At 41.3% G+C, this 20,698-nt stretch overlaps 1 protein-coding gene across 1 annotated transcript in view; it reads left to right on the forward strand.

Annotated features, from left to right (window-relative positions):
• The window catches only part of AFF3 (ALF transcription elongation factor 3), a 328,111-nt gene that overhangs the window by 143,254 nt on the left and 164,159 nt on the right, over positions 1 to 20,698 (forward strand). The window contains exon 4 of the mRNA XM_071568183.1: positions 7,122 to 7,166. Within this exon, the coding sequence (XP_071424284.1) occupies positions 7,122 to 7,166 (45 nt within the window). The remainder of the gene's footprint in view (positions 1 to 7,121; positions 7,167 to 20,698) is intronic.

Here is a 20,698-nt window from a genome sequence, read left to right on the forward strand (position 1 = left end):
AATGCAGTTCTTCTCCATTACAGCTCCCTGTTATTGTTCTGGGTCACGGTGTAATTCTGGCATGTTTGGAATTTTATTTTTATTAATACAATGTAAAAGCCTGTAAAATCATTCCACTGATCTGCCAGTAGGTTTCATTTGAGGCTCCCAAGCACCTTTTACTAGGTGAAATGTTACTGATACAGCTCTTGTCATTGATTGTTCAATGGCCCTTAGAGGTGTGGAGGGGGTGAGAAGGGTTAAGAAGAGTTCTTTGACATTTTTGTGGTATGAACACTGAAACGTGGACTCAGACCATCTCATCAGTTTGGAGATGACCTCTTAACACATGGGTGGACCCAGCTCATCTAAATTCCCTCCAAACTGGGCTGTAGCTGTCTACACTCTAGTGAAGCTCCCAGCAGCTGTCCAGACTGGGATGCCCTTCACCATCACATCATTTTGTGACCCTGGGTTTTCCACACTTAGTTCAGGTAAGGTGTTACATGGCCAGGAGGTGCTTCAAGGTCTGGGACAGGCCATGGGCATCCAATGGAGGAGTTACACTTTTAACATATTTTCTAGTACTTAAAAAAATACAATTCACAAGGTGAATGCCTTTACTTACAAATCCACAGTAAATCCATCTACAACTGGACACCAGCCTGAACCTCAGGTCTGCATACAGGGCCAGCACAGCCTAAGGTGTGTGGTACTCTAGACTATGGCTTTATGAACTCCTCTCCTTTATGAATTTCCTTGCTTTCCAAAAGCTGCTGTCCTGCCTTGGTTGTGGGGGAGCTGCACTGAGAGAGTATCATTCATCAAGAGCAAAGCATGCTCTTGTCTGATTAGCTTCTCTTTTCTAATAGGCATGGCAAGTCTATTGGATCTTTGGGCTTTTCACTCTTTCAACAGATACTTTGGATTCATCTTCTTTCATTAGCCAGAACATGTTCCTGTTCCTGGTACAAGACTGGGGCATCATGATATTCCAGTTGCAGTGATGCTCCCAGTTAATACAGCCAAATACTTTCATTAAAGCAAAGCTAGATGACTTTCACAGGTTGCTCTTTATTAATTTTTTTTCTGGAAATAAAAATCTTTGTTGAACTTACTCCTCTTCCCTTCTGAACCAAGAACAGTGTTGCAAGATCCCATGGTAGGAAAAATAATTCCCCTAATAAATATGAACGCTACATTTCAAAAGAGATGAGTTTATTAAAGGTAACAGTTTATTAACAGTCACTGTAAATTAGATGAATTTAATAACTTGAATTAGTGCAACACTTTCTGACACAGACCTTAAGGAGAATTCAGCTGTTCCTTCTCATCTCCCTCCTGCACTTCTCTGTGTCTAAAGTGTCACCAGTTCCTTGTAGTAAAAGTGAAACAGCTCCTACTTGCAGTGTATCAACAGACCATGACCACTGGCACTCCAGTTAGTAGTAAAGCATAGCAAATACCAGAACAACAGAAAGTCAGGCTTCTTGATCTCTCCCTTTATGTCTCTTTCCTCAATGTAACCCTACACATCTGAGCCCTGCTTGCCTGCATCCTCAGGGAGAGATGAGGGGTCTCCTCCATTTAAGGCACAAGCATTACTGAAGCCAGCTGGTGAAATGAGGGTGACTACAGTATGCCATGGCTCCCTGAAGTCCAGCCCTCTTAAAGCAAGTGGTAGGTTTCACATCACCCATCAAAATGAAAATGCCATTCTTGTTAGAGGGGGTGGGGCGTTGGGGGGAGGTACGGGGAGTATATAAGTACTCAGTCCTTTTCCCATGGGATATTCCAGGTTATCAGAACTGAAAAAAGTCTGCATTTATGTTGATTTTAACTAAATCCATTTTCATTAATTTTTGATGAAAAATTTTTCTTAAATTGAAAAATTTCCAGATTTGGACAGAAATATTTTGATATTTTTGTTTAATGTCTTCTTGATTTAGGCCATATCTTATTCTGTGACTTCAGATTATATTTGCATTTCTTAAAATTTGTCATTAAAGTATTCTGATCTGATCAAACATTGATTTCTCAGCTGGACTCAAGAATGCTTCTTAGTATCTCATTGAATCTCATTTTTAAGGTAATGATGTGACACAGTTTCATTTTGAATGGGAACATAACCGGTGGGATAAAATCTTCATCTGGGCTCCTGTCCTTCCACCCCCTAATTCAGAATGAGAGCATAATACAAAAAGTGGGCGGTTCATGAGGGACAGAAAGGTAAGATTTGAACCAGGCCAAGGTCTATTCTTTTAACAAGCATGTAATTTAGCCTTAACCTTTCCTGAGATTCAAAGCCCTGCCTTTTCAGGACTTTGTGCCAAACCTGTGTGCATTCAGCACTACCAATCCATAAAGAACATTGTGGAGGATGTAGCACATGTAAGGAAATCAACAAGTTAAGCTCTGAATGTCTTAAAAACCCTTCCTGGGCATCTGCAAGTGACACCTTCCAAAAAATTCCTTTACATAGCCTCTTTATATTTCAGCAGAACCCCCAGAAGTCACATCTCTGATCTCTTGCACAAAACTGTTACATTCCAGCATTTTATTCCACAACTTGAAGTTGCTAAGATCTCTTTAGAGAAATGATCGAAGGGGAACTTTGGTGAGCATGCTGCAGGTTGCAGATGACAGGTGTTCAAGCACCAACACAGCCAGCCTGGCTCCCACGGAGTGGAATAGGATGAGTATGTGCCTCAGGCTTCTGGAGGTTATAATCATGCCTAATTGATACTGGAGACAAAAATCCAATAACTTCTGGAGACTTCGTGAAAACACCTACTACAGTCCAAATAATAACAGCACCAGAAGCTTGCATCTTAGAAATCTCTTAGGCTAAAATGGAAATAGATACTTGCAGATTTTTCTTTCTTTCCTTAACACAAAGATTTGAAAGGAGGGAAAAGTATCACAAGATAGGCAATTCCTTTCAGAGAGGTTTCTTTATATATCTCCATGTGAAAGCTCTTGGTAAAGGAAGAAGAAGTAATGCTCTGAAAAAAAATATTGTACAGTGGTAGCTTTTTTTGAAATGACATTCTGTTTCCCAAGAATTCGATGTAGCCTTTAGTCAGCCTTGTTTCCTACAGTTCTTTGTGCCTTGCATGGTAATTAGCTGCTCAAGTTATCAGCAGCACGATGCTCCCGGCTATTTCTTCAGCAGCCGCTGCCCTCATCCTCGGCAGCAGCTCCTCACACCCAGCCTGTGCGCCACCTGCCCGTGTGCGCAGATGTTTGGTGTTCTGCAGGCCACACTGGCTGGGGGACAAAGGTGATGGGCATGGGCACAGCACTGAAGGGAGATGAGGCTGGAGCTCACTTCCCCGACAGCTCCCCAAGACTTGCCAGTATTCCGCTGATGGTCCACTGGAGGTTTGCTGAGGCAAGTTTGTTAGACAGATCGCAAAACACAAGGGGAGAGAAATGAGCTTGGGTTCATCGCTGTCAGAATAAATACAGGGGAGCAGCTCCTTGGCTTAGTTGGCAACAGCAGCCTCAAAATCTTTATCTTGTTTTAATATTATTTTTTTTTAAGTAATTGAAAGGTTTATTGCACTGTGGCTGTTGAGAGGATGGAGGAACTGCCTTGCACAGCCTGCCCGCACTGCCCGCGTCAGCCTTGTGCAGGTGCCATGTCACACACCAGCACTGAGGTAACAGTGTTCGGGTCAGGCAAGCCCACCGAAGTTAACAGTGCATCAAGTGCTTGGTGCTGTTTGTTCCCTGCAGTTAGTGCAATGTCTTCTAATTCACATTTCAAGAAATATTTACCGGCTGTTGTTTTGGCTTTTTTTTTTAATTAAACTATGGCCACAAAGTTTAATTCAGGTTGCCAGAATCCTGGGCAGTGTGTTTTCCTCTGTAATATGAGTAGAGGTACTGGGACAGTCCCACGGTGTAAAGGAGAGCACTCCGGACTCCGAATCCCAAGGACCTGAGTTCGAGTCTCAGTGGGGACCATCCCCTGGCAGTTCAATGCCTCCCTGACATGTCAGATCTCAGATGCTCAGCAGGGTCAGCCCCGGTTAGTACCAGGGGCTGGGACAGTCCCGAGGACTTCACTGTCACTGTCCAAGCTTGCTCGGCCGTGGCAAATGGACCTCAGGACTTAAATGGTGGGGCCAGTTCTGCGCACTCTGAGCCTCATCTAAAAAATCCACTGTGCAGGCTGGAAGGGCACACCCACGTGGGGAGAGCCCTTCCCAAATCTGCGTTTGTGAAGTCTGGCTATATATACATACATGAGTAGAGGTGTAGTGGAGAGGAGCTTTTATAGTGAGAATGGAGAGTTTTTCCCCATGCTAACATCTGAAGACACTTTTCACTCATACCTTCAGTCCCACAATAACATTCTGCATTATGTTAAATGATATCATGACCAAAAGAAAAGTCAACACTGGCCGCAGGCCATATGGAATTGAAGTGGCTTGCTGTGCACTGTCTCTTAACTGCCTTGCCCCTTTTCTAGAAAGTTTGATAGCAACAGTAATGTTAAGATCCTTACAAGTATTCAAAGCAAAAATAGATTAAAAAATTTATATTTGGCACTCAAAAGATGAAGAAAATATAGACATTTAGGGTTTGAAAATATAATTTCAGTTTTGCATATCTTGTCTTTGATTTTGTGTTTCCAGCTCATGTTTCATCTTTTGAAAGGCTGTGTGATGATACTGAGGGAGAGCTGTGAAAAGTTTTTTACTTCCTGCCCAGTGAGATTATAGGCTAGGAAGAATACTAAAGTTTTAGTTCTTCAGTAATGGAAAGCAAAATTTCTTGCTGATGAGTATCTGAAGACTTATTTAATTACACTTCTAGGAGAGTTATTTAATTTTGTAACAGAAGCTTGTCTCTAAACCTAGTCTGAAATAGCATGCTGCCAAATTTACCTTGAGTAGTTTTGTGCTCACACTAAAATAGAGATCACCATTTTATCATATATTCAATGCATTGTATATAGCATAAGATGGTACATCATCTAATCCCTCCTTCTGTAAAATGGCAGTGGACTAGAACAGAGAACTTAAGGCCAGGCAGTAAATTTGTTGCTCTGTAAACAAGGTGTTCATGAGTAGGGCTTTACACTCTCCATTGCTGTTAGTGGGATAACAAATGAATAGGCTGGGATTTAGGGAAGGAAAAGGAAAAAAGAGAAGAGAGAATAGCAGTTATCTAATACAAATTTTTAAATTATTATATATCCAGAGATCTTTGTGTTTCTTTCCATCTTGTTCAGTTCACTGGCAACACAAATGTTTTTCCCCCTGCTCCAGTGGCAGAAAGGTTGCACGTGGGGCTGTGCAGCTCCTCAAGGACAGGACTGAGGTTGGAACAGGGCTCAGGGCTGCAGCTTCTCTTCAGCATCCATACATCAGATCTGAGTAATTCTCCAAAGGCTGACTTTATTGCATGCTTAGTTCCTGCCTTTGAAATCAGCACTGTAATTCGTGGTGAACCGTAAAGTTTGTGTTGCACCAAAAAGAGTTAAAGTGGTTAATTTGTTAAACAATCAAGGACCATATTCAGCAAAGATTTAGCAGGAGTGCAGACAATAAAGTGCTCATGACTTTCGGTGAATCAGAGCGAAGTAACAGCCACAAAAATATTACAAAGCATAAATTGTTCCCATGCATATGCATGGCTGTCATTCTCCTGACCTTGATTACAGCTGGTGGGCTTCAAGCAGCTGTGGATCCAGACCTCCTGTCCCTCAGCTCAGGCTGGGGAGTGGTAGTGAAAGTGTCCAGGAGCAGGATTTGCACAAACTGACTATTGGGATCATTGGGCTCTGGTAGGCACAGAGGTACCATTTTTGAAAGTCCCTGGTGACTTTTTGGGTTCATGAATACATATGTGGTAGACAAGTCTGATTTCCAGATGAGAAGAGCTCAGCAGTTTGGAAAATCAGATGGCTTTGATATATCTCCTGGTGTGCATCTGAAAATTCAGAACATCCAGGTGTTTTTGAAAATGAGAAGACCAATCTCACCTCTCTGTTCATTCTTTGGGAGCAGTAACTAATCAGATTGGGGTTTTTTCTATCCCTTCTTCCCACATGGGAAGACCTCAAGCCCCCGTCCCCTGCTTCCTAAGTTAGTTCAGTTCTGCAAAAGGAAGGAAGCTTTCTTCGGGGAATTGTCAGGTTAATGTGGTGAAGTAAACCTCCGGAAAACCTGCTGGATGCAGCAGCCATCTGTATCTTGTGTAGAGCTGCAGGAGGCAGACACCCCCTCATCAGTACCTCCATCCACAGTGTGCCCTCTCTTCCCAGTAGTGTTGGGCAGTACATGCAAACTGGGGGCAGAGGACAGGCAGGAGGGTGGTTGGGGCCTAAGTGTGAAAGGCTGGTGTCTCACGTTGCCTTGTCCTTGCTGGTAAAAGTTTGGGGCCTAATGACGAACCAAGCTGAGCATGTAGGTGAGGTGCCATCTGGATGATTCCTGTGGAGGGATAGCTGCTCTGCCAGATCCCTGAGTTCCCCTCTCCAGAACAACTCTGGAGTGAGTTATACTATTTGGGAGAGACCAATTCCTCTGCACCCTCAGTCCCACAGTGTATGGGGGGGTTAAGGTTGGCTCTTTCGGAAACTGTAGCTTCTCAGGTCTGCTGTGCCCAAGCTCAGTGTTGCTGCCTGTGCTGCAGTCTCTGCAGGTCTCCCCTCAACAGCAGCATAGGTGCCTCTACTCTCTGCATTGTCAGGCTTCACATAGGTAGTGTCACTGCAAAGTCTCTTCTCCACAAAGGATGTGGAGAGATGTTATTTATTTAATATAAATAAATGCACATATCAGATTGTTCTACATGCAATAACTGCTTTGCTTCTGCTTACTCATACACAGTAGAGCCAAAACAGCACGAACTGCACCCAGAAGTGATGTAAACAAAATCCTGTGAATTTATAAAATATATTGCAATCATACGTAAACTGCAAGTATTGCATCTTCCTGAGGTGCTGATGGGGAATAATTTGAGAATTTTAAAGCAGTACAACTTTTCAGATGCTGGAAAGACTTGGCCTCATTTCGAAACTGTAACAGAGAGTGGAATCTATTTCATGTGACAACCATGTCCTCAGACCTATTTGTTATTTCTTTTAAAAACATAAACACACTGTTTTCTCATTTTGTTTACAGGACAGCGGAACAGGAGATAACAGCTGCATTGAAGAAATATTGCGGGTAGGAATCCTTAAAAAACATGTTTTTTCCAGTCCTATTTTGTTTACTCTAAAAAAACCCAACAAGAAGAATATTGCAATTACTGCTCTTAAAATACTGCTCTTTTAGATTGTCATCTTTCTAAGGAAAAAGCAGGCAAAATTATTTCCCTATGAAAAATAATTGAAAAATCTGTGAGAACAACCTTTCAGAGCCTGTAGATTTCACTGCTACTTTATGCCAGTACAGCTGACCTTCATGCATGGAGAAGCAGATAATGGGATAAATTATAAACTGAAATGTACAATGATGTTTCAGGTTTACAAACCATGCAAAGTGCATGTTTTCATTAATCATGACTGTCAAAGATCTAAATTTTGAAGTGAGGTCTAGGAAGGTCATTTTCCACCTGGATTTAATTATGTAATGTCATTATGTTCATTATGTCCATTATATAATGACAATGTGCAAAATCCATAGTTATTTCCATATTTCATTATTATTTCTTTTATCATAGTAATTTCTAGTTTATTTTCATGGAGCAAATTAATACATATCCAGACATGTCTTGGCTTGAATCAACTTTGATATCGATTATTTTCTGTGGCAGACAAATTTCTAAACAATGAAGCTTTTCTGTATATTTTAACTCATAGATTTTTTTAGTTCTTTTTAAAAAATGATAATTCAGTAATTCACAATACTAATAAGTCTGATCTAATAGTGACTGAAACACAAAGCAAGGTAGATGGAATGATAACCCCCCCATTACTGTGTGCACTTCCACTTCCATCAACTACCCAAATATTTCTGATGCTTTATAAACTACAGGGCTATAAATATTTGGTTTAGAGATGAGTAGTGCATTAATTCTGTTGTTTCTAAAGGCATTTCTCCATTCTCCCTCAATATGCAGCTTTTAATTCTTAAATGGCACAAAGAGTTTATTGAAGGGTAGTGATGATATATTGCTTATGACTTCACTGGCACAGTTTTTACTTAGCTTTAACATTTGCAAAATAGGCTTTTGTAAGACTGAAACACATATTCCACAAGCCTTAGCCACAGTCCTGCTAGTTTGTCACAGATTAGTAGCAGATATCATTAATTCATTAAATGATGTGAGGCACAGTCACCCCTTTCTTATGCAAGGCTTTTAAAATGAAAAGTCAGAGAAGCTGATTATCCTCCTTTAGGTTCTGGAGTTTGGCTCAGGTGATTAGGCAAAAATGTAGAGGAGACACAATTTCTTCCACACAGAGGAAGATGGATATGCAAGGGACCCCAGCTGAGAAGAAAAATGCTCTGTATGAGTAGAGATGGTAAGGTGCATCTCCAAATCAGTGAACACAGCTGCTGCTCTCTTCTTTAATCTTGAGAATATTCCTTGCAAAATCCTTTGGTCTAGCATGATGATGGGCAACCTCTCCAATCTGCTCATCCTCCAGGTCTGCACCCTGGTTATCTCTGTCTATTCTGAACTTCCCTCATGTGTCTGTGCCAAGGACTACACATAAATCTTGCAGGCTGTTACTCTATGGCATTTCTAGGTGAAGGTCTTTATTCAGAAGGGTAGAAGTCTCCAGTTCAAAATTTTCATTACACACTTTGTTTGCTGCAGCATCCTTATTTTTGACAAATGCAATGTTACCCACCTGCATTCATGCTGCTGTGCAGATTTTCTTCCTAGCTTGACAACTTACCCAGAAACATTTGTCTTTACATCTCACCCCGTCATCTCCTTCCCTATCACATCAAGTACAGCTATTTGTCTCTGATTTTAAGGCCTCAAGTCTACCAGTCCATGCTAACATATTAGATCCCACTTCAAGTTACCTGATGATGCCAGTCCCTGTCAAAATGTTGCTGTTTCATGTCAATCAATTTCTCCCATGCTTCCCATCAGATCTGGGAAGAGCCTTGAAGACTTTCCCAGTCAGCTCCATAGCTGTCTTCCAATCCTCTCTTAAGGGCCTCCTTTTCCCAAACATGGTGGAAACTAGTGGTGAGGTCAGGGTTGTACCACTCTTTCTCATGCTTGAACATGTTTGCCCCACTTGTTCCTTGTAGTACTCTGTCAGATCAGATACATCTATCTGCTCTCTTTTGTACTGAAAAGTGGATTTTCTGTGTCAGGAAACTGCTGTGTGGTACAAATCCAGATCAGAAGTGGTTGTCGTCACTGCTAACTGGTGAAAACAACAACAATAATAATCTGCCTTTGATACTCACTTTGTAAATTACTGGCATCCAGACTTTTCCAGCCCTCTCCATGCCCTCTTTAAATCCTGAACAGAACCATGACGTTGTAACATAGATAGTCTGCTTTTCTGAAACAGACTGTTTATAAGGAATGCCATTTCTCTGTTTTTGTTGGACGTGCTAATCACATAGTAAAGACGAAGCTTACCTTCTTTTCAGACAAAACGTATGAAGTTGCTGTACAGGTGCCCAAAGGCAGAGAAGGAAAAGCCACTGGAGCTGCAATACTTACGTTCCCTGCAGAAAAGATAGCTGAAATGCTGAAATGTATTTATTATTGGAAAGACCACTCCTATTGTATGAAGCATCAGCAAAAGGAAGAAGATGCTTAAAATTAATCTTTTTAAGGAACATTCCACTCTGTTTTAGCTGTCTCTTGCACAACACAAAGCAGAAAACATCCTCTCTTTGTAGGCAGTGTGTTCCTTGCACAAGTCAGGCTATGGCTTTCCCAAGGAACAGGTACTTGCATGGCATGTGCCCGTTTCCTCAGTCAAGACCAAGGGCAGTAAGAAGCGTAGCCCAGGTCTGCTCCTTCTGCTTCTCTGTGTTCCCTTCCCCAGCAGCTGGGAAGAGGCAAGTTGTGGTTTGTGCACAGATCTTGTTACCCTCTGTTTTCAGGACCTGGCTATGGCTGGAGCTGACATCTGGACCTGCACTGCAAAATCAGTTTAGGCATGTCTTTAAAATCACCAAATCTTATTTTGCACTAACTGTGACAAGAATTTGTGGTCTTCTTTCTCTCTGGTGCAATGCAGGGTGCCATGACTTAAGTCTAGCCTTTTTGTGATGTTGTTTTGCCAAATGTATCAAAGCTCTGTAGACTTTGTAAACTGACAGATCCTTCTGCACAAAACAGCTTCTAGAGAAAGCCCCCAAGAACCAGATGCAGAACTGTTTCCAGTCCTGAAGGAGGTTGATTAACAAGACAGTAACGCTGTCAAGATTGGAGCTGTTTTGAGGTCTCCTGCTGAGTTCATAATCACTGCAGGAATCCTGAACCTCATCTAACCCCATGCACTAATTTATATCAAACTCTTCAAAGTGCAGTGACTTCTCTGTCCAGCTGCAGGCATCCACATCAAGGACAGAGAAACTTCTAAGAGAGCCTTCAGTGTAAATAACTCTACTGAGACCAATGTAAATAACACTACTAAGACCCAAGTTACAGATGTAATGTTGAAACATGAGACAAAAGCCTCATTACTTGCTAGCAGATGTAAAAGGCAATTCCTTGGAAGCTTTTGCATTGTTCTTAGAGGACATGATAGAGAACTTTGAAGTGGAAAACAGAAGTGAATACTACGCAAATATCCATTATTCCACCATGCATGAAGCAGTTGCTGTGTGAGTTCCTGAGACGTAGCCAAAACCAACCCATTCACTTCCTTGCTAAAACACAGTCTTGCTAAGTTCTGAGGTCCGCAGCACAAAAGCAAGTCCAGAGGAGGGCCACCAAGAGAATTAGCAGGCTGGAGCACCTCTGCTATGAGGAAGGACTGAGAGAATTGGAGTTGTTCAGACTGGAAAAAAGACAGCTTAGGGATGTCCTAATTGCAGCCTTCCAGTGCCTGATGGGAGCCTACAAGAAAGACAGAGAGGGACTTTCTGAAAGAGCACATAGTGGTAGGACAAGAGGAAATAGATTCAAACTAAAAGGGAGTAGGTTTAGATTAGATATTAGGAAAAAAAATCTTGACTGTAGGGTAGTGAGGCCTGGAAGAGGTTGCCCAGAGAGCCAGAAAAGCTGTGGATGCCCCATTTCTGTAAGTGTTCAAGGCCAGGCAGAATGAAGCTCTGAGCAACCTGGCTGAGTGGAAGGTGTCCCTGCCCATGGCAGGGGATGTTGGAACTAGAAGGTCTTTTAAGGTCACTTCCAACCCAAGCTATTCTATGATAGTAATTCTGACTATTTCTATTTTACTGTATTAGTGTGTGGAACTGTGTATTTTGTTATGAATGGTGGAATTTGTGGTAAACGTTTATTTTGCTCAAGTACCTTCAAAAAATGGCAGCAACAAGAGTCCTGCCTCTTCACTAAGTTAACTGTTGCAACCAACATTGGATGCCTTCTGAGTATATTTGCTGTAGATTTAAGCAGTAAGGGAGTGTGTCGAGTGCAGGCAGCTCTTGATTTGTAACATAAGTGGCTGGAGATTGATCTGGCTATTCTTACAGTCCTGGCTGCGATTTCCTAGAGTTGCAGTGGCTTTGTTGAAAGGAGACCCACAGGCAACCTGAGCTTTTATTATTGAAGATGTTTCTTGTGAATTCCCTGGATTTTATGTGTTGATATGAGAAGTGTCATTGAACTGGAGAGAGGCTGACATAGTTTGAGTGTTTGGCCTGTGAACAGTGTTTGGCTGCAGGATGAGGAGACAGGGGCAAGCTGATGGAGCAACAGGAATGCAGAGTAAGGAATGGAGAAAAACCAAGCACAACCAGTTAACGCAAAAGAAGCCATCTCCTTTGGAATGCCGTGGACCAGTGCGGATGTGGGGTAGAGGGCAGTTGAGTTTCTTTTAGGGAAGGTAGAAAAAACATTTGGGGAGGCAGTGAAAGGACAGGAACTCTAGCTGTGAACATCTGTCCCAGTGAAGAACAACCCTCCTTTGTACCATGAACCTCCTGTCCACGAATGAGCACCTACAGATGCCCTTTTGCAAACAACCTTGTAAATATGACTCCTCATGGCTACAGGACATCCAGTTAATGAAAACATGACATTTTAACTGTGATGGCTTTGATGAGTGATTTACTTGAATCTCCCTACCCTGTGAATCTAATTAGAATATGTAAAGTACTGTACTTACTTGAGCAAAATAAAAAAAAAGGGAAGAAAAACAGAATCTAATTTTGTATTTTTGCCCTTCCTCACTTGGGATCCCTTGGCTCATTAGCAGTCTTGCTAATTCTTTAGCAGAAAGCATTAATGATTGACCCGTCAAATATTCCAGGCCCTTTTTCAATCCTGAGCAGCCATATGTGCCATGAGATCAGCTGTACTCCCTCACCTGATTGAATTAAAACAAGAGCAGAGGTAAATTATAAACTGTCTGCACAAGACAAGTCCTGTGAAAACATGAAATCCTACCAAACACACTGTCAGTGTGAATAAGCATCACAGTCAGTGGAGCACATGTCAATACTTAGAGGAGAGAAAAATCAGTTTCTTAGAGGTAGGTTGTTAGTTCAACAACTGTGAACTGCTGCCTTGTAAATGTTAATGACTGTAAGATCCCACTGGCTACAGTTAAGCTCCTGGTGGAGTTGGACATGTGAAGAATTACAGAACACAAATATGGTAATTAGCAATATATTTCTAAATTCTCCTCTTGCTTCCCAAAGCAGAGGGAAAACCCTACATGTGGAATGAGACCCACTTTGCTGCTCAGCATTAGTGCAGTAACTGCCTCTGTACTAGCAGAGTGTTTCATTACATTCTCACTGCTGGAAAGAAATTGCTGGGCAACGTTGGAAAGGATGTGAGAAGGTTGCACCTTCATGGAGCAAGTCAGATTGGCTGTTGTGACTGAACTGGCTGGGAAACTCCTGAAGAGTTTCAGCAGGACACACCAACTTCAGGTGAAAGAGAGACAGTGTGAGAAGGTATGGAGTCTTAGAAGCATCCCCAGTTTGATGACACTTGATTAGTCTCATTGAATACAGAAGTACTCCAAGGTGTCAGAATCATATTAAAAATGTATCAGATGCATAAAATATCACTTTTTTTCATTGCAGTCTTTAAGAAGAACTTTCACAGCATAGCTTTGCTTTTAGTATCCTAAATTTCAGAGCAATTAAAGCATTATTTTGCTGTTCATCGCATTTCTTCAGTATTACTCTTTTTGTCTTTCTTACTCGAATAAATGAAAAATCATACATAACCAAGAGTGTTTGAAAAATCTTTCATTTTAGCCAAGGCATTAAATCCCAGACACATTAAGACATAGTTCAAGCCATTTAATCCAACCTCCAATACTCACCTATTAACAGTGACCTTCTTCCCACACCGTTCATCCAGCTCATTTGTACAGTATCTTTTCTTACTGCAGTCACTGTACTTGTCAGCTTTCCCCCAGCCAGCCTGGGTACAGCTGGTGGTGTGGATGGCAGCAACACCACAGAGCTTCAGCAAGCTCTGCCTGGTGCTTCTCCATCTTCTCAGTGAAAATTAGCATTCCAGATGGTACCTTGTGCTGTTAGAGCAAAATTAGCAGCAGTACCAGAGCTAAAAGTATTTCAACTTTGTCCATGTAAGCTGCAGTGACTACAGAGGAGCCAAACCTGTGTACACCACCATCCCCTTGACTTCTAACACCATGGCAGCTTTCAGTACACACCATCTGTGTCTGGTGCCTTCAACTATCTCTGTGTGTCTACTGCTGTTACTTCTTTCTCCGTTCTAAATGCCAGGGAGACATTGCTTACCTTTCACAGATTTTGTCCCTTTTTGGACTTTCTCAGATCATCAGAGTCCCTCTCCAAATGATCTGTCACTTATGTCAGCTCATCTGAACAGCAGCTGCTCCTGGTTTGGGCCCCATGAATGGTACATCCTTTTTATTTCCCACATGGTGGTTTTCAACTGTCAATAAACCTTCACAGCCAGCATGTTTTAAACCCAGACATGTAAGAATCGCTTCCCTGGTCCTTAACATACAGAGTCTGAAGTACAAAACACCATGTAAAATGGCACTAAAATACTGTACTAACAGTGGTAATATCAACCAACCATAAATCAATTGCACATCAGCTGACCCCTAAATTGTCATACTTGGATTTTGCTGCTGTCACAGTTTTTGTTGAAAATAGTCTCAGAGGAGTCTGAGGTTTGAATTATTCTGTATATTTAATACTTGAACACAATAAATCTCAGTATTAATGAAAAAAACACCACCTTAAAAAGGCAAAAGTTATGAATGGTTTCGTGGAAATAGAAGATCAAGATAGAAACTCTTATTTGGGACTGAGACTTAAAACTAATGCACTCAAAGGTAGTCTGTCTTTCAGTCTTCCAGGTTGCAGTGCAGTTTGTGGAGGCACATTTTGTGGCATTAGCCACCCGTGTGCTGTGGCACTGACATTTTCAACTACAGCAAAATCTGATTTGTTTTGAATTGAATTGGGTGGTACAGATGAAAGAGACCTGTGTTCTTTTCAGAACTCAAATAGCTGGTGTGCAGAGGGTTTGTGTTAGGGAAAGGCAGGTCAGTCTAAGAGACCCAGTGAAACACCATAGTGCTAATATGGTGGAATTAGTTTTCAAAATTGCTGTTTTGTAGTGAATGCAAACACCCTGTTATTTGACAAAGCAAGAGAGAATCCAGAATGAATTATCTGGTCTCTCTGCTATGCAAATATAATACAGTAAAATACTTACTATTTTTTCCCTCTGTGTAGAGTGTTTTACAAAGCTGGAAAAAGGCACAATCACAATCTTGTTCCAATACAGAGAAATGATTCCTTGTTATTAATGGCGAAGGGCCAGATAGATCCTTATTTTGTATATCTCCACTACTGCTACTCTGAGGCCAGTGGAATTAATGCAATAATACCAGAAAGGATCGGTGATACCAGTCCTAAGGAAATAAGAATAAAATTGGGGCAATAGCAGGTATCCACACTACTGTGAGCCTGGGTTTTGATGCCTTCAGCTGCCACCTTTAGGGAACAACCTACTTTCTACCCCCTTGGTAAAATTCACTCAAAAAGAATGGAAGCCACTAAGGAGGTGTAACTTGAGATCATGGCAGCAGCATCCATTACACCCTATGGTGACAGTATTTTCCTCCTTGACTAAATGGGCTCTAAGGAACCAAACTGATCAGAGAATGCAAGTAGATGTTGTTACATGATACATTTTCCACTCAAGTTAATGGTCCCATTTTCTTCGCCATGTTTCCTGGGATGGCTGTAAAGGAAGGACAGACCTGCTGCCATCCCCACTGTAAGCTGTGTCTTTGAAAACCTGCACTAGAAAAAGGTGTGCGTTTCAGTGGCCAGCATGACACATGTAGTTCAGACATGCACCTTTTCCTGTCTCCTACACAAATATTTTCAGTAGACATTCTCTTATATCTAGGAAATTCTCTGTGATGCCTGATTTTCCACAACTGAAAATGGTCAGTGGAAACTCTTCCACCACTGTCATATTTTGATCTGACTCAGGATGGATGAGCTCTCTGTTTACATCTGAGAGAGGCAGCTTTCTTCAGCCAGGAGCTGAGACAAATGTGCTTTTGTTAATCTTACTCAATGATATTTAGGAGCAAAACATGAGTTAGCAGTTAGCTTCACTTGGCAGAAAGACTTTAAGGAAATTGTGGGAGAAAAGAGGAGTCTAATAAAAGGAAATTAAATTGCTTTCAAGAACATTCCATTGCAATGTTTATACTAGTAAGCAAAATGGACTAATAACTGTTCACTTGGCCTGAGGCCAGCCAGGGTTGCATGGCTCATGCTCAAAGAGCTACACTCTCCTACAGCCATGAAGCAGAGTAGTTTAACCAACGGTGCCTGTTGGGGGAGAGCTGGCCATGCAGGGATTTTCTCTGGAAGAACTGGTCCCAGTCAAAACCATGCTGGTGTCAGTGATTTACTGATACACACAGTTGTGTGCCAGCATTCAGGTATGTGAGCCTGCCACTGTTAAGAAAGAGGAAGTCTAATTTTCTCTACAGCACACTGGGCTTCCTCCTGCCTTGTGCAAAAACTCAAAGACTTCAGAGAATACAGTACTAGCCACACTGGAAAAAAAAAGATTGAAAATCTCCAGCATTTCTAACTGTATATTTTGGCATCTTTTTGTCATTGTAGTTTGCTGCTCTTGGGACATACTGGGTTGAGTTTTTAATTTGAAAATGTGAAAGGTAAAATTTGTTTTTGAAGGAAATTCATGAACATACACAGCCACTTGTCTGCAGTGCTCTTAATAGGATACTTTAAGAGAGACTGGCTGAAAAATGATCAAGTTTCTCCAACCAAAATGCCATAGTATCTGTCCTTTATGATTGGAACTAAATGCCATTCACTGTGTACAGTACATTGTGTTGTTCTTAGAGTTATTTTGGATTTAGTTGCTTAGGAAGTAAAATGCTATCAGATGTGTTTCAACCGTGAGGTACTTGGAAGCAACGCGATTATGTTATACACAAATTAGTAATGTTGCCTTAAATGATGGGATTCTGATCAGTCCTCCAACTAATACCACTGCACAGATTATAATGGAGATGGTGATAAACCAGCACATTTCTGACAATTTCTGAAAATCTAATTTTTGCCAACAGAATTTATTTAATTAAAAATATTTTTGCAAGAATATTGACTGTATTTACAGCCACACAGACATAAAAGGGTTTACATACAAACTTCAGTAAAAAACCTTGCAATTTTATATGGAAATTGCAAGCCTGTCACTTTACCCTTGAGCAGAGAAAAAGTTATTCAGAGCAATGACAATAGCTTGGTGGGAGAGAAAGTGGGCTTCACGCAGCAAAAAAGTTTCTCTCCAGCTGTGTGGGTTTTCCATGGGATTTTTTTCATTAATATTATCAATTTATTTGTTATTTACTCATGAATGCAGAATAAATACCAAGCAAATTCAAGACATTATTAATTTTCCTGGTATTGCACGTACGCATATGTAATGGTTCATTATAGTGCTGCATTTTCAACATACTCCAGTGTAAATGAGAAGAGCCCAATTAAAAAAATTGTAGACCCTGATCCAACCTTTGTTGACTTCAGATCCTGGTGTTGAGTTGAACACCAAAAGAGAAAATTACGCCTATTAAATTGAGTAAACATTTTCTTCATTTGTCTGACTGGCTTTTTTCTGTCGCTGAAAACTATTTTTTTGCTAAAAATGCCAACCCTTAAAAACTTAATGAGTATTAATGAAAAGCTGGAATAATTTAGTGTGGACAAAAAGAGGGTAATTTTCCTTAGACATTTCGCTAATATGAACAGAATCCTAAAAGGCCTATTCTCCTTGTGGTTTGTCAGAATAATTCTCATTATAGTCAATAGGTACCAGGTACATATGCATCAATAGCAGAATAGACTGCTAAATATAGTTGCTGCCACAGCAGCTGGTTCTCTCTTGTGTTCATCAGATGGGGAAGCTCGAAGCTGCAGTAGCTTCACAGTATAAGAAAGAAGGCGATGCTGGAAGAAATTTTTTTCCTGGAAACAGGAGCATGAGCTCAATTTTTCATTTCAGGCACTTCAGACTTTTTCCAAGCAGATGGGCTGTCTTCATTCTGCTATCCATGGGCCCACTACACAGGGATGACAGGAGTGCAGGCTTCCCTTAACCTAAGCAGGCTACTCACATTTGCTATATACATCACATTGTCCAGGCCTGTGACCACTGCAGGTTCTGCAGTCTTTTCAGAAAAATAGGTGGCTGGGGCTTTTCTCTGTTAGCTGGAGAAGCAGCGTGTATCTCTAGACAAAGCAATGAAAGAGCTGCAAGCTTTTCCTCATCTAAATTTCCCCATCGTTTTTTGCTGTCACTCCTCAGCTCCCTTGCATCTGAAGATGACATTTCCACCCTGCCTTCGAGGCTCGGCCTGGCTTTCCCTCTCCCTTCTCTCCCAGGCTGCAACATCTTTCATCCTCCCTGGTGTCTCTCTGCTCAGAGAGCTGCCCCCAGGCACTCTTCTCCTAAACAAGCTGCCTTTGTCTCTGGGCCCTTGGAGTCTCACAGGAGTCTTTTAGGCTCTGTGATTTTTTTAAGACTCAGGATTAGTATCTGGTGTCTTTTTTCTCTTGTCTGGGATTTTCCACTATCCAAACCTAGACCCCTCTGGAGAGGAAGAGAAAAAAAATATGGCCCTGAACCTTTTGTTTTCCTCGAGTAAGATCTATTCAGGTCTTGATAATCTTTAGCTATCAACCTTTTCATGGACAGACATTAACTTTGTTTCCTTGTCTTCTTAGCATGTGAAGTATAAAGCATTACACAGTAAAAAACAGCCATAAGGAATTAATAAATTATACATAGGCATCAAACATTCCCCTCTGTTAAAGATGTTCCTTATCAGTTATTTTTTCTGTGATGTGTGTACCTTTCCATATCTTGTCATCTACGCTTTCAAGGATTTTTTTCTTCTTTCTTGTTCTAATTTTGGTTTAGTTTGGGTTGGATTTTTGTCATTTTGATGAGTTCTTTTTTAAAAGAAACCAAACCAAACAGGAGTCTGGTTTTTTTACCACTCTCTGCCCCCGCGTTTCCAGCAAAAACCACACAGTTTGGATGGGCAGGTGGAGGGGTTTTTCAACACACAGACCTGAGGTCTTTGGTTTCAGTGTCCTTTCTCACATACTTCACTTGGCAAAAGATAATTCAAAAGTCATGCCAGCAAAATAGTGTGAGTACGAGCAAGCTCAACACATGCAGAAATGTGCTGATCCATGATTGCATCTTGTTCTGTCTGTTCAAGTGCCTGTATTTTGGCTGAAAGCCATCGTATTGGTAGGCAGAGTATACCATAAGAACAATGCAGGATTTGTGGCCAGCAAGATGTACCTAGTTATGGTGAGACAAGGTGAGGGGAATCAAGTGCTGAAGCCAGCAGATGTAAAAGGGAAGAGGTAGCTGATCATACACCCAGCTACGCCAGCCATTCTTCTCCAGGTCACATCCACTCATTTCTCCACTGCTTTGTTGCTGTTTCTGAATCCAGATGGCTGCAGTGTCAATCCAGCCAAGCAGTGCACTGTTTCTCTGGTGTGCAACAAGTCAGGCTCCTGCTGTGACTCACCTTCATGCTGCTGCCTGCTTGCTGACTCCCGTAAGAGCCTTGAAGGAGCAGGCACCCAGCCCAGAGTTACGTGTCAGACACCCACTTTGAGCACCCCTTGCAAACAGACACAGCACTGACAGCTGAATGCTTTGCATTAGTTCCGGGCCGGAGGGATGCAGGAACCGCCTGGCAGATTTAAAATGTGAAACGTTGCAAAGATCTGAAAAATGAGATGTTTCATGTAAGAGAGCATTGTTGGTCCATCTGACTCCATGAAAACTGCTGGTGGTACTTTTGATCTCACATGTCTGGCTGTGTCCTGTCTGTACAGCAGGACAACAGACCTGCATAAATCAATCCGCACAACTTTCCTGCACCCCAGTTTCAGCCTCAAATTCCATGGATGCATGGGTTGAAGGGAGTCCCAGTGTAGCTCAGACGGTTCATGGATCTGAGTAGTGGGAGGACACAGCTCTGCAGGTGAATTCAGACTAAGCCAGAAAGAAATTGTTACATTGCTAAACTACCTGATGTTTATGCCATTTATCTCAAAGTAGAATTAAGGCGTGAGAAAACCTATAAAATGCACAACTGCACTTCTGTGCAAAATTACAATGTTTTTTCTGTTTGGAATAATGACTGTAAATTCCTTGCTGTAATGGAGAATATTTAAGGTCACACCTACCAAAGCATATTTAAAGAAAGTTCAGACCTTTTGTGTCTGACATATTCTGATTATCTGTCTGGAGGCAAGTCTCCTCATTTTGATATGTAATGAATAAAATGCACAAGTGGAAGGAATCAAGATAATGAATTTGCAGGATAATTTTACTAATTATCTTGTTGCTGATCATAGAACCAAGGCTCTGCAAGTCAATCCTACTACAGCTATTAATATGCAGTGCCTAAAGCTGTTCTTATAACATTTATTATGCATCTTTCTAGTTCTACACAAGTTGATATTTTACTAATAGATTTGTAAAAGTGAGGCTGCTAACATGTTCATTGTTCTGAGCATGACATGTAAAATTATACAGGTTTACCAAAGTCTAGAGGGTAAATGAGAGCATTTAAAATAAGGTATTTTTTTACTGTGTGAATGTTGCTTGATGAGTTGAGATGGAATTTATCACACCTTGTAGTTATCTGAAGATAGGTATCTAATCTAAGTCAGGAATTTAATCTCTCTCCAGAGTCACAGGAGAGAGGATGGGACAAATTATCATTTGAAGATGCCTCTCTGCTCACTGACTACAGAGGGATCCCAGGCTCTTCACTGAAAGCAACAATTTATTTTTTTTACTAAAGCTAAGAGGGATTAAAATTTGTGTTTAGAAGTGAAGAATAGGAAAGTTTCCAACAAGAAAAAAGCCAGAAACAAGTAATAATACCATGAGGTTAAGACTGACCCACCAACTGTTTGATTAGCACTGCTTAAAAGATAGTTGGAGGACAGAGTCCACAGTGATCATCTGCCTTTGGGAACAGCTGAAGAACATGAAAAATAACTGTTAGATTGAGTCATTGACATGCAAATTG

The sequence above is a fragment of the Pithys albifrons genome, chromosome 1 (assembly GCF_047495875.1).
Source record: "Pithys albifrons albifrons isolate INPA30051 chromosome 1, PitAlb_v1, whole genome shotgun sequence".
In the NCBI taxonomy this organism is placed as follows: domain Eukaryota; kingdom Metazoa; phylum Chordata; class Aves; order Passeriformes; family Thamnophilidae; genus Pithys; species Pithys albifrons.